Genomic DNA, 25037 nt, shown 5'->3' on the forward strand with positions numbered 1-25037 from the left:
AATTACAATTTTAAATTATTTCATCACTTTTCTCAGAGATGGCGTGACCGATTTTACTAAAATTAAGCTCAAATGAAAGGTCTCATATTCCTTTACAAAACTCCATAGTTTAACCCGGAAGCGACTTCTGGTTCCAGAATTATATAATTCTAAACTGATTATTCCAATCGGTTGCAATTATCAGTGAACAAATAAAATAAACCGATTCTGGCTATCCTGATTCCCGGTATCCGATTCTAGAAGCATCGGAAATAGGGATCATATATTCCAAAATGGATCTCACTCACTTTTCTCAGTGATGGTTTGACCGATTTTTACAAATGAAGATAGATTCAAATGAAAGGTCTCGTGGTTCCATATTGAATCCCTGGATTTCATCCGGATTCGACATCCGGTTGCGGAATTACAGGGTGAAGATTATTAAAATATTTATATCGTTACTAAAAGCGGTAAGTAAGACACGTAAACTAATTTCTAAACTATTCCAATCGATAGTCATTGTCAGTAGACGGCCAAACAAATTGATGTCGGCTATTTCGATTCCCGGTTTTCGATTAACGACCGGATATTGTGACTATAGACTCAAAAATGGATCGCAGTCTCTTTTCTCGAAGCGACTTTGATTGTACCGGTTCCCGGATTCCGATTTCAGAAGTACCTACAAATCTGTAGCATAAATCAAATAAACATAGATTTCCCAGTGTAATACTAATGTAGTTGAGCAGCGTCTGGTGGAGAATGGGTGCGTAAATGCTCCTAAAATGCATGCATAAAGTTGCCTGCGCATTTAACAAAACCACAGTAGCTAATGGAAAAAAAGTACACCCGTTTCTCACTAGAAGTGCTGTTAGTGTCACCGTACATTTTCATTCATTAAATATTTATTGTTTCTCTTTGGTTACATTTCTGTATGATATTACATGTCAAGTGATGTAGTAATGTTACTTTTCATCTTTTGATTTACGGTAATTTACTAGTTAATAATTTTGATTAAATTTCTTTTTAACAGTTTAACTGAGAGACAGTTTGATTTATTAGTGTCACCGTACAGTCGGAAATCTATGTTTATGTATTTGATTTATGTCTGTAGGTTATACTAGTTGATGGATAAACCTTTTTGTTTTTCAAGAATCAAACAAAATTATTTTACGAAAATCCACACATTTATATATGATTCTATGAGAGATTACACATTAGGTGAATTAAAACAGGTTTTAAAGTTTGAAATAGTGAAAAACAATTTCACATGAGTAATAATATCATTTTATATTAAATCGATCCCTCGATTTTTTGTGTTTTGATATTTTGACATGTTTTGTTGTAAACGGCCGGACCTGGTGCATTTGTACTCGTGTTGACATTATATTCGGCTAAAAAATGAGAAACTTTTTGAATAAGAAATTTTTGAATATTTTGACTCGTAAATTTCAGGATCGTGATGTGCAGAACGAAAAACAATATCAAGCGCCAAGTCAAGAAGAATACGATGGACTGTTAGTTTCCGGTCCGGTTCGTCACAGTTTCGTAGCACAGTTACCTGGATGTGCTCATTCATCAGTGAAACGGCTTAAGTTTTCAAAGTAAGCCTAAAGAGCATAATAAAAATCCGCTAGAGTTCAGGAAATAGGAAAAAAATCGAAGTGCCACATCCAAAACATGTAAAAGAAGAAAATATTGATCCAGATACAGATAAGGCCTAAAAAATTCATCTTTCAGTAGAACAGCGACCCGAAGCATACTGCCAAGATCTTTTTTTCGATCTATGCGGATGGAACCGTTCGAATGGCATCCAACCTCAATCCCATTGAAAATTTGTGGATGATTCTCGATACCAGGGCGTTGGCCTTACAAGCCAGGTGCCGTATGTTCGAGCCCTGACCTAGATGGATTATTCGTAAATTTTTGTGAGAAAAATAAAATGTTTTATTAGCTTCACCTTTTGTCTGTTATGCTACCTAGCAGTCATACACGGCTAAGCAGGCATAAAATAATTGCTACTTGCAATGCACTTATGATATTTGCTCTAGAAATGGGTAATTCAATCCTGAGCTATTCCAGTGGCCGATTCTGATTGTGGTTTTTTGGACGTTAACCTATTTTTGTGCTATGGTACATGACCAGTTTGACGTTTCGTTTCGTCTTTGACCCGTCAGTACAAAATAGTTTGTGTTGAACTGTTATGCTACCTATCAGGTAGTAGTTGATTCTACAAACTAGATTACTTTTTAAGAGTGGTTGTTGGAATGAACTAAATCGCTTTTCATGGAAATAAATTCTATTTAATTATAATATACTAGAAAATTTCTTGAAGAAATGCGAGTGAGATCCTTTGGCAGTTTTTAATCACCATATCCAATTCTTCCGAAACTGGAATTGGAACGGTATTACTGGCTACACGGAACGACCGAAATCAGCATTTTGGCGAAAAAATTAGTTGATTTTCTGATATTAGTTAGTTATTTTTTGAGACAACTAAAAAAATCTTACTTTTGCTAATTTAGATATTTTAATTCTAATTCCCTTAATAATAATAAAGTATTTGTTGAAATAGCTATTTTTTTAGTTGAATTCACCAATTAAACGTGCTGTCATTTCTTAGCTAAGGCACACTTCATATCCATTCAACTAATTTTTTAGTTGAATTAGAGAAATGAAACGTTGTTTTCAACCAACATAAATGGTTGAATTGGTTTCTGCAATTAGCAGCTATATGGCGCTCGTTAACACCGTAATGACTACTAGCCACTAGATGGCACACTACTACCGAAAAAAATTTCAGTCGCGGTTCTCTTTTCTATATTTGCAGGTATAAATACGATGTTGTATTGGAGAAAAAGACATAAGCGAAACTTATGTCTTTCTTTTTGAAAATTTTACTTCTAAATCGTTGTTTTCTTCATTCGACTTCGCGAAATCGACTCTCTCACTGAAAACTTTGAGCACTCGGAAAACAAAAACCGAATACAAGTAGTACACCGGAAGGCGTAGCCCGGAATGAGAAGATACAAAAAAACATCATTTGACGTGTACAATTAGAGTGCAACATTCGAAACTCACTTCACTGTTTCGCGTAAAAACATTATTACCCACAATCGCTTCAACTGCGCACAAATTCTGAATAAATACACTTTCCACTAACAGTTTACGTCATTTTTACATATCGGTTTAGAAATTTATATAGGGATATATCGTAACACATGCGAAAAACATCTAAACAATTTGCGAGCAGTTTCAACGAGACTGTCCCTTTTAGCTTTTGAATGGATTGTTTTGCTTTGACACTGCTGTCCTTCAGTAATGACGGTGATAGATAAATAGAATCAAAGTTTCTGATTTTAATAACGAAATTAGTTGTCAATGAGAATTTCTTGTTGGATTGAAATATTGCTGGTTAGTGTCCAGAATATTCGCCAACTAAACACATTTTCTAAAAATAAGAGTTTTTTTCAGCACAGTAAATTCTAAATTTTAACTAATTTTATAGTTATTTTGGAAATTCAACTAATCAACTAATTCAAAAACAGTAATACGAATTAGGCGCAGAGCTAATTTCGGGCGTTCCGTGTATAACCGGCTGTGAAAATTGCATATTTTTCAAGTAAATTTGAATTCAATGACATTCGTTTATTCTTTCGGTCGCAATTATCATAGAATAGTTAAAAATTTTATCAGCCGAAGCATCGTCTTTAACAAATATCACACACCGTAACCTTTTCTTCATAGCGTGTACGAAATAGAACAAAGCAAGCATCGTTCGTTTTGTGTTTTCTTCTTCTTTCGGTGTTGTACATATTTTCAATCTATATGGCGATTTGAAAACTTTGACACTCATTGCCCTCTAACTGCGGAACGAGAACTCGGATCCGGATGAAATTCACAGTAGCTTCAAAGATAATATGTGCTTCAATTCAAATCAAGATTTTTGAAAATCGTTCTATTTCTTCACCATTTTAGGTGCTTCCGGAACAGGAAAAGGGGGGACCAGTAGTGCAGAATTAGGTTTTTATACCCACAAACTAACAAGCTCTGCAAACTAGAAGAATTTATCAGACAGTTTTATGGGATTTGTACCTGTATTTGACCATTGTTCGTGAAAAATACTAATGAAATTGATAATTTTTCACTTATCACGCTTTAGTTCCGGAACCGGGAGTCGGATTCGGATAAAATGTTCTAGAAATGTTTCGGTAACTATAAGACCTGTTATTTAAATGTTAGTTTGTGAAAATTGGTTGAGCCATTTCAGAGAAAATTGAGTGCACACTTTTTCTCTAATTTTCACATATTACCATGTAACTCTGGAACCGGAAGTCGGATCTAAATAAAATTCAGTAGCAGACTATGGCACTATTAGGCCTTTCATTTGAATCTAAGTACGTAAAAATCGGTTCCCAAGTAGCACACGTTATTACACTTCAATGACATTAACTTATATGTATCCAACTCATGGAACAAGTTGAAGACTTTGCAACGTGCATTATAACTGCTATGTAACCTGAAAAGCGCAAGAGGCGGAGCTTATGCGACTTCCTAAGAGTTGCTAAACAAGTTCTCATTAACGAATATTTGATTTGATCCAGTCCGTACATCAGTCACAATGAAACGGAAAAAATTACGTTTGTGTCTGGTTACAATTTGTTGAAGTTTTACGGTGCAACATTTTTTGACAAAGATTTGTATCCAATGATCTGAACTGAATTATAGAATTCGAGCTTGTTTAAAATCCAAAAACTATGTGCTACTCCATATTTATGGTGAAATTAATCATTGTACTTAGTAAAAACGTGCGCGCCATCGATATTTTGGATTTGAACACATCGACAAAAAAATAATATTCAAACTTTTATTCCCGTCGTATGCAATTTCGAGCTGAAAAGTTGAAATGTTTTCAAATAGAATGTTTTTGGTAATTAATATTAATTTTTATATATCTAAGTTCAAACAGTTGACCAAGTGCCATAAAATGAATGATTTTTTTGCAAACTTATGAATATTTAATTCACTGGCACTGGTAGCCATTTGCATAAGTTTCCTAATCACATACTGCCGTGACAAAGAGTACAGACATTCTCTTTTGTAGAGGAAATATACTTCTCAAAACAAAATAAAGTTTGATTCGCACAAATACCAGAAAATTGCTCGTGGAATTCTAATAGCGCTTCGCATAAGCGCAGATTCAACTATAACAATTTCTTTTGAAATTGAGTAATTTTTCTTTACTCATTGATACTTTTAGGCTGGAAAAATGTATGAAAGCTTTCAACCGACAGTGTTTTTTTTTCTTCTTTGAACCACAGCGAATACGGTAACCGATATGAGATCATTACTTAACTTGTGCAGTGTAGCAATGTGTTACTTTTTTATTGTCACATTTCGTTGCGGTGACTAGTTGGCAACCAAAAACAGCCATGCGACCATATTGTAAGAATAAGGTTACCAAAAAGTCACGTTGATACTTATTGTAGCATACTATGATGAGATGTGAATCCGTAACATTATTTTGACTTCGTTGTCACTATCATGATCCGGCGTGTTTCGTTGTGCCTTCCATGCGACCATTATGTAGCATATGTTTTATTTTCTTTTTCTATGAATTAGTTACAGGTGTTACTTGGGTTCAGCCATCTCTGAAAAATGTGAGTGCATATTATCTTCCTTTTTTGGTGCATATCATCCTATATCTCCGGAACTGATCGGGATAAAATTCAATAGCAGGCTATGGGACCATGAGACCTTTCATTTGAAATCGGTTCAGCCATCTCCGAGAAAAGTGATTGCATCTTTTTGTTACATACTCTCTTTCTCTCTCTCTCTCTCTCTCTCTCTCTCTCACACACACACACACACACACACACACACACACACACACACACACACACACACAGAAATATGCTCAGTTCGTCGAGCTGAATCTAATGGTATATGTTTTCTTCCGGGCCTTGGTTAAAAAGTCGGTTTTTACTGTGATAGCCTTTCTTTATTTTCTATATGAGAAAGCAAAACATACCAAAATACTAGTATCTGTGTCTGTTACTATTTGTGTCACGAAATAGTAAAGAGTTTTTCCAATCAAATGGAATTTATTTTCCATAAAAGTGAAACTAAAGTGATAGCAAAGGCGAATATGAAACATTTTTACTAGTATGTTTTCGAGTGCAGAAACATGTAATTTTACACTCATGCATGATAAACTGACTATGTTCATCACAGATTTTTGTCATTCTTGTAAAATTCAGTCATTTGACGATTTAATCTCTTATGAATTGTTTCATATATGTTTTCGCTTCACTTGTAAATTTCATATTTGTTTACTGTGTAGATTTGATTATTTTCATTATGTAGGAATCAGTCTGTTTCTACATTTTCTTAATTTATTTATTTTCCTTTAAAATAAGGATATTTCGTTACATTTATTCATATATATATATATATATATATATATATATATATATATATATATATATATATATATATATATATATATATATATATATATATATATATATATATATATATATATATATATATATATATATATATATATATATATATATATATATATATATATATCTCTATATATATATATATATATATATATATATATATATATATATATATATATATATATATATATATATATATATATATATATATATAAATATATATATATATATATATATATATATATATATATATATATATATATATATATATATATATATATATATATATAATATATATATATATATATATATATATATATAGATATATATATATATATATATATATATATATATATATATATATATATATATATATATATATATATATATATATATATATATATATATATATACATATATATACATGCAGAGATCATTCTTTGTAATCGCATCACGTACGAACGGATGATACATGATTCTTTTTTGGAATTGGGAACTTTCCGGAAAAGTGGGAAAAATCCATAAAGCTATTTAGTATGGACAATGGAATTTTTCACTGAAAAAGTCGTCAATGATTGCTAGATATACGATTGATGTTTGGCGCGCAACGAATTGAATTGCACAAGTGCTTGGCCGTCGAAAGAAAGAACACTAGATCGTTGAAAAATTTTGTTGGTGCGCAACGAGATGTTTCGTGTGGAGATTTCACATGCATACTTGATCCACATAATTCTTCATTTCGAACCACGTGCTTGATTGGGTATCAACATTATTGCTTGCCAAATGATTCAATGACGGAATGCATATGACTGTTCTAGAAAACCGCTGTAAGCAGGAGAAAAACTTCTGATATCATTTACCAGTTGAAGAATTGTGTTCAATGGAGTCAGATGAATAGTATTGGTCATCGCGGGCTCGAGTTTAACAATTTAGAAAAATTTTGAATGAATCAATGAAAAGATTGTGCTGTAGAAACACTATGGTCAAACTAAGAGATTTTCCTTGCATTTTGCTTTCTAATGATTTAGATAAGACTAAGCGCACACAATAAGTGGCAATTAGATATCAATGATTAGCTAATAGTTCAAGATGATAACCATAATGGATTGAAACTATTATATTTATATTTCATATTCCGCATTTTGTGAAGAATGTTTAAATTCGTAAGATCAATATCAAATTAAAATTTAAGCGTCGTCTCTCCAAGCAACAAAAAGTTCAACAGTACCTGAAAATTATCCACTTTATTAGAGCTATGGCTCTTTTTAGCAACTTGATCATACAGAATAAGTTCTGAGAAAACTTTCTCGCTGTTTAAAAGCTGTACAAGGAACTGCTTCAAAGTTTGTTCTGCTGCGTCGGGCGAACATTCAAGTATGAGTGATTCCTTAAAAATGGACTGTTCAGAATGCTTTGTATGCTGCTTAAGTCAAATCTTTTCTTACGAACTTTTGGTTACTTGGGCTAAAAACAAATTGTAAATATATCCTACTTTACCGAATGAACAACTCTTAAAGAGAAGTTTTTCATATTTTCACATGGATTTTTGTTGACGTTTCTTTTTTGTTTTAGACTAAAGTGAATGTGTGTCGAATTCCATTCATTGTAGGTTAATTATTCAGAAAAATATTGGAGAGAAACGTTAACCACTTAGTCGTTTAACATTCCTGCTCTCCGAAAGCATAAATTCGAACAAATAATTTTTGAGCGAGACGAAGTTCGACGGGTCATCTAGTTATAAATTATATTTCAATATTCTTTATAATTCTTCAATATTATTCTTCGCCCGTTATTCGACTAAACCACAGAAGCACATAACTGCTTGGCAGATACATGGTGCATATAAATTCATGCGGTCCACTTGCTAGCCGAATGCAAATTACAGTGCATTTTACATTTTTTAAATCACACCTATGTCAAGTGATGGAAATTTCCTTTCGTAATAATTATTTATTACTATGTAAATAAATTAGTACTGTTGACATATGTTCTGTTTATTTTATACTTTAAAAATAACTCTTGAAATTCAAATATCTCAAAAAACGTATCATATTTTTAAATTTTTTGATATGCTGTAGGTGAAGTCCAAAACAAAATACTGCCAAATTTTTAGAACAAAAATCTGCATAACAAAAAAATTTAATTTGCGAATCATGTCGTTTTGAGCTACTCTATCTTGTAGCGGTGACATATCGAGTAGCGAAGAGGTAGATTGTTCTCAGTCAGGAAACATTAGAAACAACGTCAGCAAAAACAATAGAGATTACGGACTCAAACGTTCCAGAATACCCCCAAAAAGTTAATATTGATATTTTAAATGAATCAATCTCGAGTATTGCCGTGGCCCTTATTGTCAAAACAAAAATTATTTCTGTTAAATATATTATGGAGAGATATCAAAAGATAATAAACAGCATTAGAAGAGATATATTTGCTCTAAACAAAGCAGTTAGTTTTGATGAAGGAAAAATCGACAAGTTATATGAAATAATTGCGCAGCTCAAAGGAAAGTTTTCCAGTGAATGTACGACAAGGGCTGAACAATTTCAATCCTTAACTGTACTGCCTTAGTAATGGACAGCCGAGAAAATGAAGAAAACATTTATTACGACGATATAAATCGCAGTCACTTTTCTCGAACCGACTTTTATTGTACCGGTTCCCGGATTCCGATTTCGGCAGTAACTGCAAGTCTGTAGGTTATACTAGTTGATGGATAAACCTTTTTTGTTTTTCAAGAATCAAGCAAAATTATTTTGCGAAAATCCACACATTTATATATGAGAATATGAGAGATTTGAGAAAGGCATCATTACACCACTAGGTGAATTAAAACACGTTTTTAAATTTCAACTGATTTGTATTACCTGGTCTTTTTCGATGAACCCTATGAACGCCGTCCGCTCGATTTCGATCGGCTGTCCTGCCCGATCATACAATGCTACAACAAAATGGAAAAAGTTGGATTTCCTCAGATTACTGGGCGGTTGCTTCTCGAAGTGAGCTCGTCCAATTCCTAAGCTGTGAATTGAATTAAAAAAAGAAAATAAATTTAGTTTGTGTTTAGCGGCACAGAAGATACAATATTGTTGATACTATCCATTAGTACAGAAGCAGTAACCACACGATTTAATTGACCAAGCATACTCGAATCATACCCATGTCGTAAAAAGTTATTGAACCATTAGTTGCATTTTGCGTTTAACACCTACCGAAGAGAGTAGAGTGGAGCATACAAACAGATATGGGCGCCTCTAGCTCAGCATTGGATGTGTGAAGGTGGCCTGAAGCGTTCTATATTGAACCACAATATAATGAGAGAGCTCAACCGGTTGAAAATTATGAACCCATATCGTTGTGCGTGGTGGACGGTGATCTACTGAATGTGCTCCCCAGGGATATTCTACAGCAACAGCGCATTGAATTGGTCAATCGGCGAACAAACTGTCGGCGAGTTGTTCTAGGTGATATTCTGGTCTCTGTTCACTGATATTGGTATCCATATAAACTTTACTAACAGTAACGCAGCTTGACCATTAGAGACTCGTTCATTACACCACACTTTCTTGGGAACAATTCTACCCCCCAACAGAAGCAGAGAGTGTCGAATACTGAATTTAAGGACAATGGAACGTAAGAAAATAACCGGCGCGTGTATGTATTGGAATCCCGGATCCGGGATAAAATACATTTGGTTGCCACCGATATTCCTCGCCGAGTTTTTTCCAACGCCGACGGTGCGAAAAACTCGGCGAGGAATATCGGCGGCAACCAAATGGATTTTATCCCGGATCCGGGATTCCAATTAATACACACGCCGGCAGCTCAGTCATCGCCGATGAGGAAAAAAACATCCCGGATAGTCCCGGATGGTCTTGTCCCGGTCGTCCCGATATAGTGCGAACAGGCTTTTAAAGCATTTGTTGCCTTTTGTTTATAAGATCAACTCAATTATTGGATATAAAACGAGCTTAAAATTGTTTGACTATTTATCGGTTGATTTGATAATTCTTGTATGTTTTGCATCAAAAGTGCATAAAAATATTTATTTCTAAATGTGCATTTCAATTCCATATTATTACGGTAGAATGTGTTAGCCAAGACTCAAAGTGCCATTTTTTATCACAACTGCTTTAATCTGACTCAACAGCTCATCTATGTGAAGTCGGAGGCGACAAAACTTGCACACCTCTGCATGACCGAATTCCGGATGGCACCTAACCACATCTCAACACCGCAAGGAACAACTGCAATGAAGAGTGCAATATGTTCTTCGCAGCTTCATCCATCCAATCCACCAATTGTCCGTTCCACAACAAGATTTGTCAAGGGCGATTATACTGGACACAATGTCCGAGCCGCCGTGAGCATTAAAATGCAAAACAGTACAAATTTATTCAAAACGTATTCCTATAAAATTTCATCGAAATATTGATAATATCCTCCCGGCATCGAATGCATAAATTGGAGTAGCTCATTGCATAGAACAGTCAGTGGTGTAGTGGTTGATATTGCAGTCACTATCGAATGTTGGTCAATTTCCGTAACGGGCCAACATTTCGGAAAATAACAATCCTCCAAACCATTTGATTGCGTTCCGATCCCTACTGCAGCGAGAAACAGAGACAGTCAAAGACAATCGAAAGGACGGACGGATGTGCATATTGTATATGAATGGGTGATAGCGCTACCAAACGACCTGGAGGGTACCAATAACGATTCGGACAAAGTCCGAAAGCATGAAATTATAACGGTAATAAACAAAATATGAATACCAGTTCGACATCGGGGGTCATACGCACTATTTGCCGGTTGGGCAAGATGCAACCCTCGTACTGTCCGAAGGCCAAGCTATACACATCCTAAACCATTTTCTGCCTTGGTCAGGGATTGGGTGTTTGCTCGTTCGAATTTAATTGGTTACTAATCAAATTTATTGTTTGATAAATTGAGCTAGCGCATGCATAGGTCCTTCTGATTTTGGACAGGCCTAAGCCGCAAGGATCAATAATGTATGGTATCGGGGAAACGAGATACCTATGTGCTTGTTGGTGCTGTTGTTTACTTAGTTCATGTCATGTAGCAAAAATAAAAAGAAACTATGAAGCATTCGTTTTGCATGTTGCCAAACAACGAGTACTGCTGTCTGAAAGTAAAAGGTTAAATAATTCAATTACTCTTTTCCGTAGATTTGTCTGCAACAAAAAAAAGAAACATATGAGTTTGAGACAAACAATTGAGGCCTAGAGATCAGTTTTCCGCTTAAAGGGACAAAAAAGGGATTCTCTAATAGTTCTAATAGTTCTTCAGGGTGTCATCGGAACCGAGCAGAATCTAACATGTATACATACATACATACGAAGCGTACATGCAAAGAGGGATGGTAAAGTTTATTGATGAAATTGGAGCTAACTACTCAAATGTCAATCCGAAACCGAGTATAGTTTACTTATTCAATTAATTCATCCGCGGCAACGCGTATAATCTAAGTACTATAATTTAGTTAAAGTGATACGCGTTTCGCGACATTAATTCGGACCCCGATTGACAGTTAGTGCAGGCTGGATTCATCCTAGTCTAGCTTGATTTTGCTCGACAGTTGTCAGTTTATATACCTGATCGATCAGTTTAGGCTTCATATAGCTATAATCTAGAGGCGCATAATTCAGAGTATCTGATTTGATTTATTGTCTGGTTGTTGGTGAGGCCAAAAGGAATCACTCACAGCGGATAATTAAAATCTGAACTGGTTGCAGAGATTAAATTTGATCAGATGCGGGTTCCAATATAGTTAAAATTTTCTCGCGAAAAAAACCAATGGCAATAGTTCATCCAGTGCTATTGTGAGATAGGATTTAGTGTTTGAATTATTTAATCCGGGAGTTGTATGTTTTAAAATAAAATCATTGTTTTTCCTTGTTTAACAATTGATTGTTTTATAACGACAGCAATTTTCGTCGAATTTGCAATTCAAATCATGAATAATTTTGGAATGATGATGGCAATGTACATTATAAAATATCTCCTGAACAAACGTAAATATGACTGTTTAGTTTTCCTTCTTTCTAGTATTTTAGGCAACAGTAACTAATAATAGAAAAATAAATTAAATACTTCATTACTCAACTCGTCGTGCATAATGTGCTAAATGCTTACGTCAAATAAATGAAAGAAATGATACGAGTTCACTCTAGAAACCAATGAAAAAGTTGTCTTCGTTCGGTTGATGAAATAATAAAATTTTGGTTATAGCGAAAAGTTCATATCACAACAAACAATCAAAGAATAAAAAAATATATTTGAGATCACTATAAGTATATTCAAACGATATAATCAATATGAATCATAACGGAAAAAACATTAAAATAAATTTTTATTCTCATATAAAAAATAATTTTTTTTCGGTCTGTTAACAACGTTAACGTTTGGACGAGGCCTAAAAAGGTCAATTTATTCATCCTGTTCGTCCAACAGGCAATGAAGCGCGTCGGACTTAATGTCTTCAAGGTAACGAAGGGGAGCTAATCAAACCAATGAACAGAATACGATGGCCAAATTTTGCGTTGGGAAGCTGTAACGCGAGTGGTTGGTGCAGCCGAAATGTACTGTAATGAACGACGAGACATCCATTAAAGTGAACACAAAGCAGATCCCCGGTTTGGAGTTTCTCACCAGCAAGTCCCGTCTGGTAGTTTTGGAGATTTTTCGGAAGAAGAAGGTCTAATAATTTGCTGAAATACTTGGTGTGGTAGGCGATTTCAGCATGGCGTACATAACCAGGAATGCAAAAGGTCATAGAGAAATGATTTCAAAATTACCAAACCTGCTTCGGCAGGAAATAATCGAAAACACGTTTTCGTTCGGCACGTCAAAAAAGACATCTGCTCAGAGGTTCAAATTGAACTGCCGAGTTTAGCACTAAGAAGTTCAATTTGAACTGCTCTGCATTGATGAGTCAGAGATTTCAATAATGCTATGATTTGTTAGAGTTGGGTGATAACTAGTGGACGGATTTCAAAAACGGCTTTGGCAGTTTTTCGTTTCCAAAATGTTTTCAATCTCCCAGTTGGAAAGCTTAATCGGTGTAGGGAAGACTAGGGCAATAATTGCTCTTGCGTAAGTAATAGTGTGATAAAAAAATATACTGTTCGAAAATTACAACCTTTAGTTATAAAACGCATTTGGTTTGAGGTACATCCCCACTTATATGGGCACAATCTGACTCGGAGTGCATCAATCTCGAAATAGGAATTTTCAAAATGGGTTAGGCGAAAAAGTCATGATCAAATATTAAAATATTTTTTATTTTTTATTCAATAATATAATATAATATTGAGGCACACTGCTTAAGCTCTAAGATGCCAAGGGTATTTACTAATCTTAATTATCGTCTAACTTAAAACTAGAGTAGTATCATTATGTAATATAGTATCTGGCGATCGGTAGTGGCCGGTGAATTGAATTTAGGATGAGATGATTCCAGATGGCGATGGTAATTTTCTATGTTGGCCGCATTCTTCGGTCCGTGAGGGTCCGCGGGAAACACCCCCAGGCTACGAAGGCCCGGCGGGTGGCCCGCATGCTGGTCATTGACTGGAGCGGTCTTCCGGTGATGGTGATGTTACGGAAGAGAATGAAAAAAAGAAGTAAATATTGTGGGAAACGGGGTAAAAAAGGGGTGTGGGAACAAAATGTTTGAAAACGACAGAGATCTAATTAGTTGCCATCGAGATGGTGAAAAAACAGGGAAAGGGGAACGAAAAAGTTAGTGACAAAAAAAAAGATCTTGTTAATTCCAATGAAGATGGTGAACAGGGACGGGGATCGAGAGAATCGGGCGGATGTTAGTGTCGAACCTGTAGGTGGAGATTATATTTTCTGAGCGAGGAATAACACATTACACTTGTATATCAATGTGTTTGAGGTACTGGTATATGAGAAGCATATATGAACTATCCCGACTCGCCAACACATCCCGAACCGGCACCTCAGGCGGTCTACCTCGGGCCCTGAGGGATTCCAGTAGCTTCGACCTGGCGTCACGATACTCTACGCACGACCACACGACATGCTCGATGTCCTGATAACCGTCGCCACAGGTGCAGAGCCCGTTCTCCACGATCCCGATACGCCGGAGATGTGCGTTGAATGTATAGTGATTTGACATGAGCCGTGACATAACGCGAATGAAATCACGACTCATGTTCATCCCCTTGAACCAAGGTTTCGTCGATACCTTAGGGATAATGGAGTGTAGCCATCGTCCCAGTTCGTCATTCGTCCATGAAGTTTGCCAACTTTCGAGAGTTTTCTGACGAGAGATACTGAAAAATTCATTGAAGCAGATTGGTCTTTCATAAATATCACCTTCCAATGCGCCCACTTTAGCCAATAAGTCTGCCTTTTCATTGCCCGGAATGGAACAATGCGAAGGGACCCAGACTAACGATATTAAATAAGACCGTTCAGATAAAGTTCTCAAATGTTCCCGTATTTTCCCCAGGAAATATGGGGGATACTTTCCTGGCTTTATTGCCCGGAGAGCTTCTATTGAACTTAGACTGTCCGTGACAATGAAGTAATGGTCTTTGGGCATGGTTTCAATGATCTCGAGGGTGTACTGAATAGCAGCTAATTCTGCGACGTAAACTGAAGCCGGATCACTGAGTTTGTAAGAAGCGGTGATGTTTTGATTGAAGATGCCGAAGCCTGTGGACTCGTTGATGTTTGATCCGTCAGTGTAAAACACCTTTTCACAGTTGACTGTTCTAAATTTATTATAAAAAATATTTGGGGCCACTTGAGGGCGCACGTGATCCGGAATTCCACGAATTTCTTCTCTCATGGATGTGTCGAAAAACACAGTAGAATCAGAAGTATCCAAGAAATGAGCACGGTTGGAAACAAACGAAGAAGGATTAATATTCTGAGCCATGTAATCAAAATACAAGGACATAAAACGGGTTTGAGAGTTAAGCTCAACTAACCTTTCGAAGTTTTCAATCACCAGAGGATTCAAAATGTCGCATCGAATGAGCAAACGATATGAGAGATCCCAGAACCGGTTTTTCAGTGGAAGAACGCCTGCCAGCACTTCGAGGCTCATCGTATGAGTCGATTGCATGCAACCCAAGGCAATACGCAAACAACGATACTGAATTCTTTCCAGCTTGATGAAATGAGTGTTCGCCACTGATCGGAAGCAGAAGCATCCGTATTCCATCACGGACAATATCGTTGTTTGATACAACCTGATCAGGTCTCCTGGTGGGCACCCCACCATGATCCGGTTATTGTACGAAGAAAGTTGATTCTCTGCTGGCATTTTTGTTTCAGATACCTAATGTGACATCCCCAGGTGCCTTTGGAGTCGAACCAGACCCCGAGATATTTAAATGTGAAGGCCTGAGCTATGGTTTCACCCCCTAGTTGAAGCTGTAATTGTGCTGGTTCTCGCTTCCTCGAAAATACAACCAGCTCAGTTTTCTCCGTAGAGAACTCGATACCCATTTGAAGAGCCCATGATGATAAGTTGTCGAGAGTATCTTGTAATGGTCCTTGGAGATCGGCAGCTATGGGTCCTATAATAGACACAACGCTGTCGTCGGCAAGTTGTCTTAGCGTGCAAGATGTGTTGATACATTCATCGATATTACTTACGTAAAAATTGTATAAAAGGGGGCTTAAGCATGAGCCCTGAGGAAGACCCATGTAGCTGAATCGTATTGTCGACAAATCACCATGCGCAAAGTACATGTGTTTCTCAGACAATAGATTATGTAAAAAGTAGTTCAAAACTGGCGAAAGACCATGCTGATGCAACTTCTCAGATAGGATATTTATAGAAACTGAGTCAAAAGCCCCCTTAATGTCTAGGAAAACTGACGCCATTTGTTCTTTACGAGCAAATGCCATTTGAATTTCTGTTGAGAGCAACGCAAGACAATCGTTCGTTCCTTTGCCCCTGCGGAAACCAAATTGTGTATCTGAAAGTAAACCATTAGTTTCGACCCAATTGTCTAGACGAAACAGAATCATTTTTTCGAACAATTTCCGGATACAGGAAAGCATAGCAATCGGCCGATACGAATTGTGATCGGAGGCTGGTTTCCCTGGTTTTTGGATGGCGATAACTCTGACTTGTCTCCAGTCGTGTGGGACAATATTACCCGTGAGGAACTTGTTGAATAAATTCAGCAAGCGTCTTTTGGCGGGGTCAGGCAGATTTTTCAACAAGTTGAATTTTATTCTGTCTAATCCCGGGGCTTTATTGTTACATGACAAAAGTGCAAGTGAAAGCTCTACCATCGAAAACGGTGATTCGTTTGTATTTGGTGTCGCGGCGCGGGTGATCTTCTGTTCCGGAACAGAGTCTGGGCATACTTTTTTAGCGAAATCGAATATCCAGCGGTTGGAGTATTGCTCGCTTTCATTCGTGGTGTTATGGTTGCGCATTCGTCGGGCTGTGTTCCAAAGAGTGCTCATAGATGTTTCTTTCGTTAAGCCGTCTATAAACCGACGCCAGTAACCGCGTTTCTTGGCTCTAATCAAGTTCTTAGTTTTAACGTCTAACGCCGCGTAATTCCGGTAATTATCAGGTGTTCCATTTTTTCTGAATTTTTTATACGCGGAGGCTCTCTCCGCGTTTAAATTTGTGCACTCTTTGTCCCACCACGGGTTGGGAGGACGGATGTTAGTTTTTGCGCCGGGTACACGTTTCGTCTGAGCTTGAATCGCAGTATCGAGAATCAAGCCAGCCAAAAACGTGTACTCTTCCTCCGGAGGAAGTTGTAGAGTTCTTTCAAGTTTCTCAGATATCGAGGTCGCATAGCTATTCCAATCAATATTTCGTGTGAGGTCATACGAAACATTGATTGTCTTCGATGGTTTTAAGCCGCTGGTGATTGATATTACGATCGGTAGATGATCACTACCGTGGGGATCAGGAATTACCTCCCACGTGCAATCCAACCGTAGCGATGTCGAGCAAAGGGATAAATCCAGCGCACTTGGTCTTGCTGGTGGTGCAGGAATCCGTGTCATTTCTCCCGTATTCAAGATTGTCATATTGAAGTTGTCGCAAATATCATGGATCATAGCTGATCTGTTATCGTCGTGAAGACAGCCCCATCCCGTACCGTGTGAGTTAAAGTCTCCTAAAACCAACGTCGGTGCGGGAAGGAGCTCTATGATATTACTGAGCCGCCGATGCCCAACCAAGGCTCTAGGGGGAATGTAGATGGAAGCAATACAAAGGTCCTTACCTTTGATTGTAACATGACATGCGACAACTTCAATACCTGGTATCGAGGGGAGGTTAATTCGATAAAAAGAATAGCACTTTTTGATCCCCAAAAGTACTCCTCCATAGGGAACATCTCGATCCAGGCGAAAAATGTTAAAATCGTGGAAGTTTAAGGATATTTCAGAAGTTAGCCAAGTTTCGCACAATGCAAATGCGTCACATTTCAGATTATTTACTAGAAATTTAAAAGAATCTATTTTTGGGATGATACTTCTGCAATTCCACTGTAAAACAGTGATTAGATCCGTGACCTCGGTGGATGATTTAGCCATCGAAGGATACAATCGCTGAGAGAAGGGGCCAATTTGCAGTCAACTGCTTCAAATATGTTTTTACTGTTGGCATGAAAGCAATTAAAATGCTTCTAAGAGGATCTGAAATATTGAAAGTTGTAAAAATCCAGTCCACAACATCAGAGAACTTGATAAGTCCAGCACCTAGTTGGTTCTCTGGTAGATTTTCTGGGACGCTTGGGGATTTTGTAGTCCCGGGAAGTCGTGGGAATTCCATCTCGGAATTAAGTTTTCCGAGACCAGGAGCTTTTTGCTTCGGTGTTGTGTCCCGATTCCCGTTAGCTGTAACTTTTCGAAGCCCTTCGGAAGACACCTTCGAACCCTTACTAGGTAGCTTATGAGAGGATTTATTTATTCTTTTCCTACAGCTATGAGGGACCGCCGAAGATGGACCTTCCAAAGGGTCGTCAGAATCGCTCTCGTCAGTTGACAAGCAGGCATGTGGGTTCGTTGTCTGTTTAGGAGGGGTGGCACTTTTAAGCATCTCTGCGAAAGAACGCTTGGAGTGCTCCTTTAGGGAACGCTTCATTCGATCACCTCGCAGTTTGTAAGCGGGACAATCAGAGAGGTCATGCGGACCCTCCTTACAGTAGAGACACTTTTCAGCATCCTTACCGCAAGAGCCGTCCGCATGAGCTTCCCCACAGTTAGCACAACGTGGCTTATTGCTGCAATGGGTAGCTGTATGCCCCAGTTGTTTGCAATTAGTACAGTTCATTACTCGGGGTACGAATAGGCGAACAGGCAAACGAACCCGGTCCAAGAGGATGTAGTTGGGCAAAGCAGAACCGGCGAAGGTCACACGATAAGAGTCTGATTGGGGATAGGACTTTGTTCCATCCCCGGCGATCGATACTGAATGCAATCGCTTGCAATCCAGTATCTTGACATTCTTAAGTGAGGGGTCTTTAAAACAACCCGCCCCGTACTTAAGAACGTCCTCGCAAGTCAAACACGAATCGGTGACCACACCGTCGATTTCGACTTCACGAGCTGGCACGTAGACGCGGTACTCCCGCGTAAAAGGATCATTTTGAACGAGCTCATTAGCCTGTTTTGAACTGGTAAACAGGACCCTGAGCTTGTCTGGACGTATCTTATCAAAACTTTTTATAGTATTGTATCGCGAGGACAGGCCCCGCGATATTTTTAAAATATTTAATTTTTTTTCTTTCGATTTGGTCCGGAAATAGACCGCATAAGGACCGGCCGGTAGTGCGAGCCCATCCGGATAGCTCTTTATGCGAGACTTTTTATAGTCAAGGGAAGTCTCCATTTGATCATCGGGAACGGGGGGGTCAGAATTTACACTAGACATGTTGCGGAGCTACCTCCGCACAGAAATAAGTGAATCGGGGAGAAATAGAACAGTCGAATGCAGGAAGGAAAAAAAAAACTAAATAATGATACTTACCTTAAATCCAACGGGGGCCACCAAGGCCTAGCCCTCGTCGATCGGCGTATCGCCGCTGCGATGGTGTGCAAAAAACCTCCGAGAGGAAAAAGCACACTCTTTTTTAATCCGCACAGTGATATCACGTACACCGCTGGGCCTGTTTTGATCGATCGAACAATCACCGGCTAACGGTACTGTTTCGATCGTCCGCTCACAACAATACACTGCTTCAGTATATAATGTGCATAAAACCTCTCACAGGAAAAAGCACTATTGTCTATTACACAATAGCAATCTAGTTTTGATCGTCCGGTCACTTTATCACACACGGCACTGGTTTTCAACGCTTTCGCAGTAAACACAAAGCACGTCCGTTCACTCGGAAGGTTGAAACGGCAATGTATTATAATATTATTGATATCTTACAACTTTTTCGTACATGAAAAATATCATTTCATCTTAATATTACTGAATGAAATATGAAAAATGATGTGAATTATTATGAAATTGTTTTTGAGTTGAGACCAAAATTTAAAAGAATAAGCAATCGTTTCACTCTGAATCACTGTCTGGCTCAAGGAAGCAACACATATGAAAATGCTGTTGCTTGAGCGCGTAATCCGGATGAGCTATGCGAGAGCATTCAATGCAAACTTTTTTTTTCAAATTTATTATTTATTTAAATATGAGTTAAAATTAAATTATTTAGATTTTAATTGGGTGTTCAGCTACAATTGGTGTCTTTTCAGCCGTATTATATACAACGATTTTTGTCGGAATTTCAATTTATTTTAGCATCATTTTCCCGATATATAAGAGGGAAGGATTGAAAGGAAATGGTAAGGTTTGGACTAGGAGGATGGGAAAAATTTACGACACAAAAACAAAAAAAAAAGCAGCAGTAAATTCTGCACCCCTAAGGGATGCTGAACAATCTGCTGAGGATCACATTTAGTGGAAGCAGAAGTAAATTCTGAACCTCTACGAGGTCCCGAACAGTCTGCTGTAAAACCTATAGATTTGTTACTATGTGCGTTCTTTCTGAAGAACGATGCACTGTTTATAAAACCTCCAACCCCCGAGAGGATTTAGAGATTACCAAATCGACACCATTCTGCATTCCTGGAAGAATGCAGAACGATTCGCAGTATGTACGAGCAGAAGTAAATTCGGTACACCATAAGAGATGCCAAACAATCTGCTAAACCCTATTTAAGGTGAATACAAAAAGGATTCATTCACTCCAGGAAGAACGATGAACCTTTCTGACTATAACTCCTTACCACATTGGGTGAGAAACGAGAGAGTATCCTTTAATTGTAGCTCTGCTTACACAGACTCAACCATGTATGGAGAACCAAAAACCCGGATATGTAGTCAGGGCCGGTGAAACATGTTAAACCCAGGTGGGTAATTTTTCATACTGCGGAGAACGACCCACTATTTCGAAGTATTTCTCTATTCTAATGGAAATGTTATTTATCCCTAAAAATTGCTGTCGTTTTGTTAATATTGATTCTATAAAACTATTCATGAAACGCGTAAATTAGAAGTTTCAAGAGTTTTCGGTGCTAAGTTTTACAACAAAATTTCGCATCTAAGGTTTAACCTGGTTTCAAAATCACTGCCAATATTTGTTTTCAATTCAAAGTACCAACCTTCAAAGAACATTTAACATCAATAGCACCAGGAAAACTGAATCTATCGACATATAAGTGACGTTACTAATTAATTTATGAAAAATGGAAATAACGAATTCCGTGTGTTGCTAAAACATTGCTTTTTAAAGAAAAAAAAAACACGCAAGCCCAGCTTGAGAAGTGTTTTCCGCACTAGGATCCATTGAAAATGAAGATTTGTGGTATTCTTATTTTGAGCGTGGCTAATTGAAGCAGTCAACCGGAAAAAATTAAACAAGTTTTGATAATCGTGATGTATGAACGCAAAATCAAAGTTCGTGAGATTAGATATGCTGATATCGTTAGCACATGAACTGGAAGCTCTTTTACGATCTTGTACGAAAATCTGAGCATAAAAAAATCGTCAATAAACGGATCTCGAACACGGCCGCTCATAATCAACAAAAGTCTGCCGCAATAAAATGGAATGCGTTGGTATGGAACAGTGGACGAAACATGGATCCACTTTTTTTTATCCGGTGTCATACCAGCATTCAGACTGGGAAAGCCTTCGGAAAACGTAACAAGTAGCTGGAACAATCATGGCGTAAGTTTTTTAGATGTTCGAAGTATAATTAACATCGACTATCTTGAACAGGAAAGTACCATCAAAAGTGATTCACCGTTAACCAAGACAATGTGCCATAAGTCAATGGAAACAATGACAAAATTAAACGAATTGGGCTTCGATCTGTTTCCTCATCCACCTTGTTCACAATTATCTAGCCCCAGCGATTGCTTGTTCTTTGCGGATCAGAACGCCAGCGAAAAATTTTTAACTCGAATAAGACGGTCATCGCCGCTAAGGAAGCCGATGTTTAGACCAGTGACAAATCATGCTATAAGGATGGTATTGAAAAATTATGAAAAGTGCTAGAACGATTGTATGTCATATGAAGATGATAATGTTGATGAATAAAAAATATGCCTGCACACGAAATAATATTTTTTTATGGTTAGTTCCGTGTGTGTTCCGTAACGATGTGTTAGCAACTTTTACTTCTTTTCTGAACCACACAGAGCTCAAGTTTATTCGATATAGAATCTTGGTTTGTATGAGTGATTTTCTTAAAAGCGAACACACTCATTGAAACGCAGAAATTTAATGGAAATCGTGAACTTGTATGTATTTGTTAGAAGAAACCATGACAAAGATTTTCGTTACTAACTGAAGTTTCGATCACCAATTATCTGAAATATGATTTTATAGATAAAGATTCATCTACTCCAATCGAAGTGTAGAAATATTTTTAAAGCAGTTCATGTAATGATATGGAAAATTAATTAAAAATGATTGAGATATAGATGTTCAAAACCTGAGCACTGTTTGTACGGTTCTCAGTATTTTGAATTTGCACACCGGTATAGAAAGCAAAAACGTAGTCATCCGCCCGATTCTCTCGATCCCCGTCCCTGTCTACCATCTTTGTTGGAACTAACAAGATCTTTTTTTTGTCACTAACTTTTTCATTCTCCTTTCCCCCGTCTCTTCACCATCTCGATGGCAACTAATTAAATCTCTGTCGTATTTAGACATGCTGTTCCCACATCCCCTTTTTACCTCGTTTTCCACAATATTTACTTCTCTTTCATTCTCTTCAGTAACATCACCATCACCGACAACGGAGAACCGCTCCAGTCGATGACCAGGCTGCGGGCCACCCGCCGAGTCTTTGTAGTCTGATGATTTTTCCCACACGGACTGAATGATACGGCCAACATAGATATTTACCAACGCCATCTGGAAGACTCTCATGCTATATTCAATTCACCGACCACTGCTGATCGCCACCAGAAAGTTGAATTTTCGAGAATCAGCGACCCCGATACGACATTACCTAATGATACTATTCTAGTTTTAAGTTAGTCGTTAATTTAGATTAGAATATACCCTTGGCATCTTAGAGCTTAAGCAGTGTGCCTTAAAATTATATTATATTTTTGAAAAAAAAAAACATAGTCCTACGTCAAAAGATTCTGAGTGATTTTCTTCATGTGATGATATAGAAGGTGAAATGTGACAAGGTTCATTTCATCATGCAGAAATCTTTTAGTAATTTAACTTTCACTTTCTACCAGAGGAATCGACCGTAAACATCTGCCGGAAAATTCCGATGAAGGTGCTCTACTATTTACTAGTCCGGAAAAGCTACCAAAAGTTGTTACTTTCTACTTGCTACTGCATTCTTCTTTTGCCGGTTCGGAATGTAAAGAGTAAAAGACCTTTATCGGTATTTTTCGGTATCTCAGAGACCCGAGTGATTCGCATTGATGAGATGCTTAAGCTCGGCTCCTTTGCTGGAAGGGAAAAGTTAAGTTACTAAAAGATTTCTTGCTAAAATGACCCTTGTCACGTCTCACCTTCCAGCGGTATTTGTAGATTTAAATCTGGTAAAAATGAGTCTGAGCGCAAGATTGCAAGTTGCGCCAGTTACTGGCATGTTTGGATGCAGCCCAAGGTCGTTAGGAGCGAGTAAATACTCATCCCACGTAACCATTTGAGACCACAAGCGAGTGTGGTTAGTAGCATAATCTTACGGGTTACTGTTCCAAAGCCCTGTAACCTTAAGACGGTATGCACAAGATAATGCTTCTTGTTTTAGGAACACGTGTAGTGGTTTAATGCACAGTAGCGCCTCTAGAGCAGCAGTAGGAGTTGTCGTGAATGCTCCTGTCATCGCCATTAGGACCATCCTTTGGAGATGATTTAGCTTTGACTGAACTGTCGCGACTTCTCCTTTCTGCCACCATACAAGACATCCATATGCTAAAATTGGTCTTACAATAGTTGTGTAGATCCAATGAATGTATCTGGGTTTGAGTCCCCATGATTTTCCAAAAGCTCGTCTGCATTGGCCGAAAGCCATGCAAGCCCTTTTAATCTGTAACGGACGAGCTCTTGTGTTTATCCCACGATGAGTGAAAAGTACCATTGATGTTTGCCCGGATTTACAGATAATCCAACCTGACAACACCATTGTTGAACAAATCACAGGGCTTGCTGCATTAAATCAAAGAGAGTGTTAATGCTTATTTCGGTCATCAATATATGATAATCGTCGGCAAAACCATTAGTCGGAAATCCAAGGTTATTAAGTTTCATTAACAACCCATCAGCGACTAGGTTCCATAAAAGTGGGGATAGTACACCACCTTGAGGACACCCACAGACACTCAGCTTTCTAATCTCTGCTTGCCGAAGCGATGAACAAAGAAGTCGATTGCTAGGCATTGCGTGTATCCAATTTGTGATACTTGAAGGTATGCCATGACCACGGGCTGCTTCCAGAATTGAATTGAAAGACACGTTATCAAAGGCATCTAGGAAAACTTCCAAGCAAGATTGCTTTTGTGAGAAAGCTTTTTCAATGTTGTACACAACATCATGTAACAGGGTTGTAGTGGACTTTCCACGCTGGTAAGCATGTTGTATTACATGTAGCGCATGCACGCCAAAACTAACATTCCTGATATAGTGATCGACTATGCGTTCCACTGTTTTAAGAAGAAATGAGCTAAGACTGATAGGCCTGAAACTCTTCGCTTCCTCATAAGTGTCGCGACCGCCTTTGGGAATAAATTTGACAATTATTGCCTGCCAAGCTGTTCATACCCTTTCTGCAGTAGCACTGGGAAAACTCCATCCTTTCCAGGAGACTTGTACAGAGCAAAACTCTCAACTGCCCATTTGATCGATTCAATCGTCACAACGCTTCGAGCAAGGGCCCAAGAATCGTTGCTTGGAAAAGTCTCGGGAAGAGCTGTCAGTGATGAATCCATACATCCTGGAAAGTGAGTTTTAAAAAGATAGTGAAGTACATCACCTTCATCAGACAAGTGCTCATTATCTGAAGTTCTTAAGAAACTGACATTAAAGTCCTTAGACTTCGAAAGTAACTTATTTAATCTGCTAGCCTCGTT

The 25037-nt window shown here is 37.8% G+C and overlaps 1 protein-coding gene across 3 annotated transcripts in view; it reads right to left on the reverse strand.

Annotated features, from left to right (window-relative positions):
• Positions 1–25037, reverse strand: part of LOC131434927 (transcription factor collier) — a 128074-nt gene that overhangs the window by 92708 nt on the left and 10329 nt on the right. For all 3 annotated transcript variants that reach the window (XM_058602216.1, XM_058602217.1, XM_058602214.1), the window contains exon 2: positions 9311–9464. In XM_058602216.1, coding sequence (XP_058458199.1) covers positions 9311–9464 — 154 coding nt within the window. The remainder of the gene's footprint in view (positions 1–9310; positions 9465–25037) is intronic.

Source organism: Malaya genurostris, chromosome 3, assembly GCF_030247185.1.
Source record: "Malaya genurostris strain Urasoe2022 chromosome 3, Malgen_1.1, whole genome shotgun sequence".
NCBI lineage: Eukaryota > Metazoa > Arthropoda > Insecta > Diptera > Culicidae > Malaya > Malaya genurostris.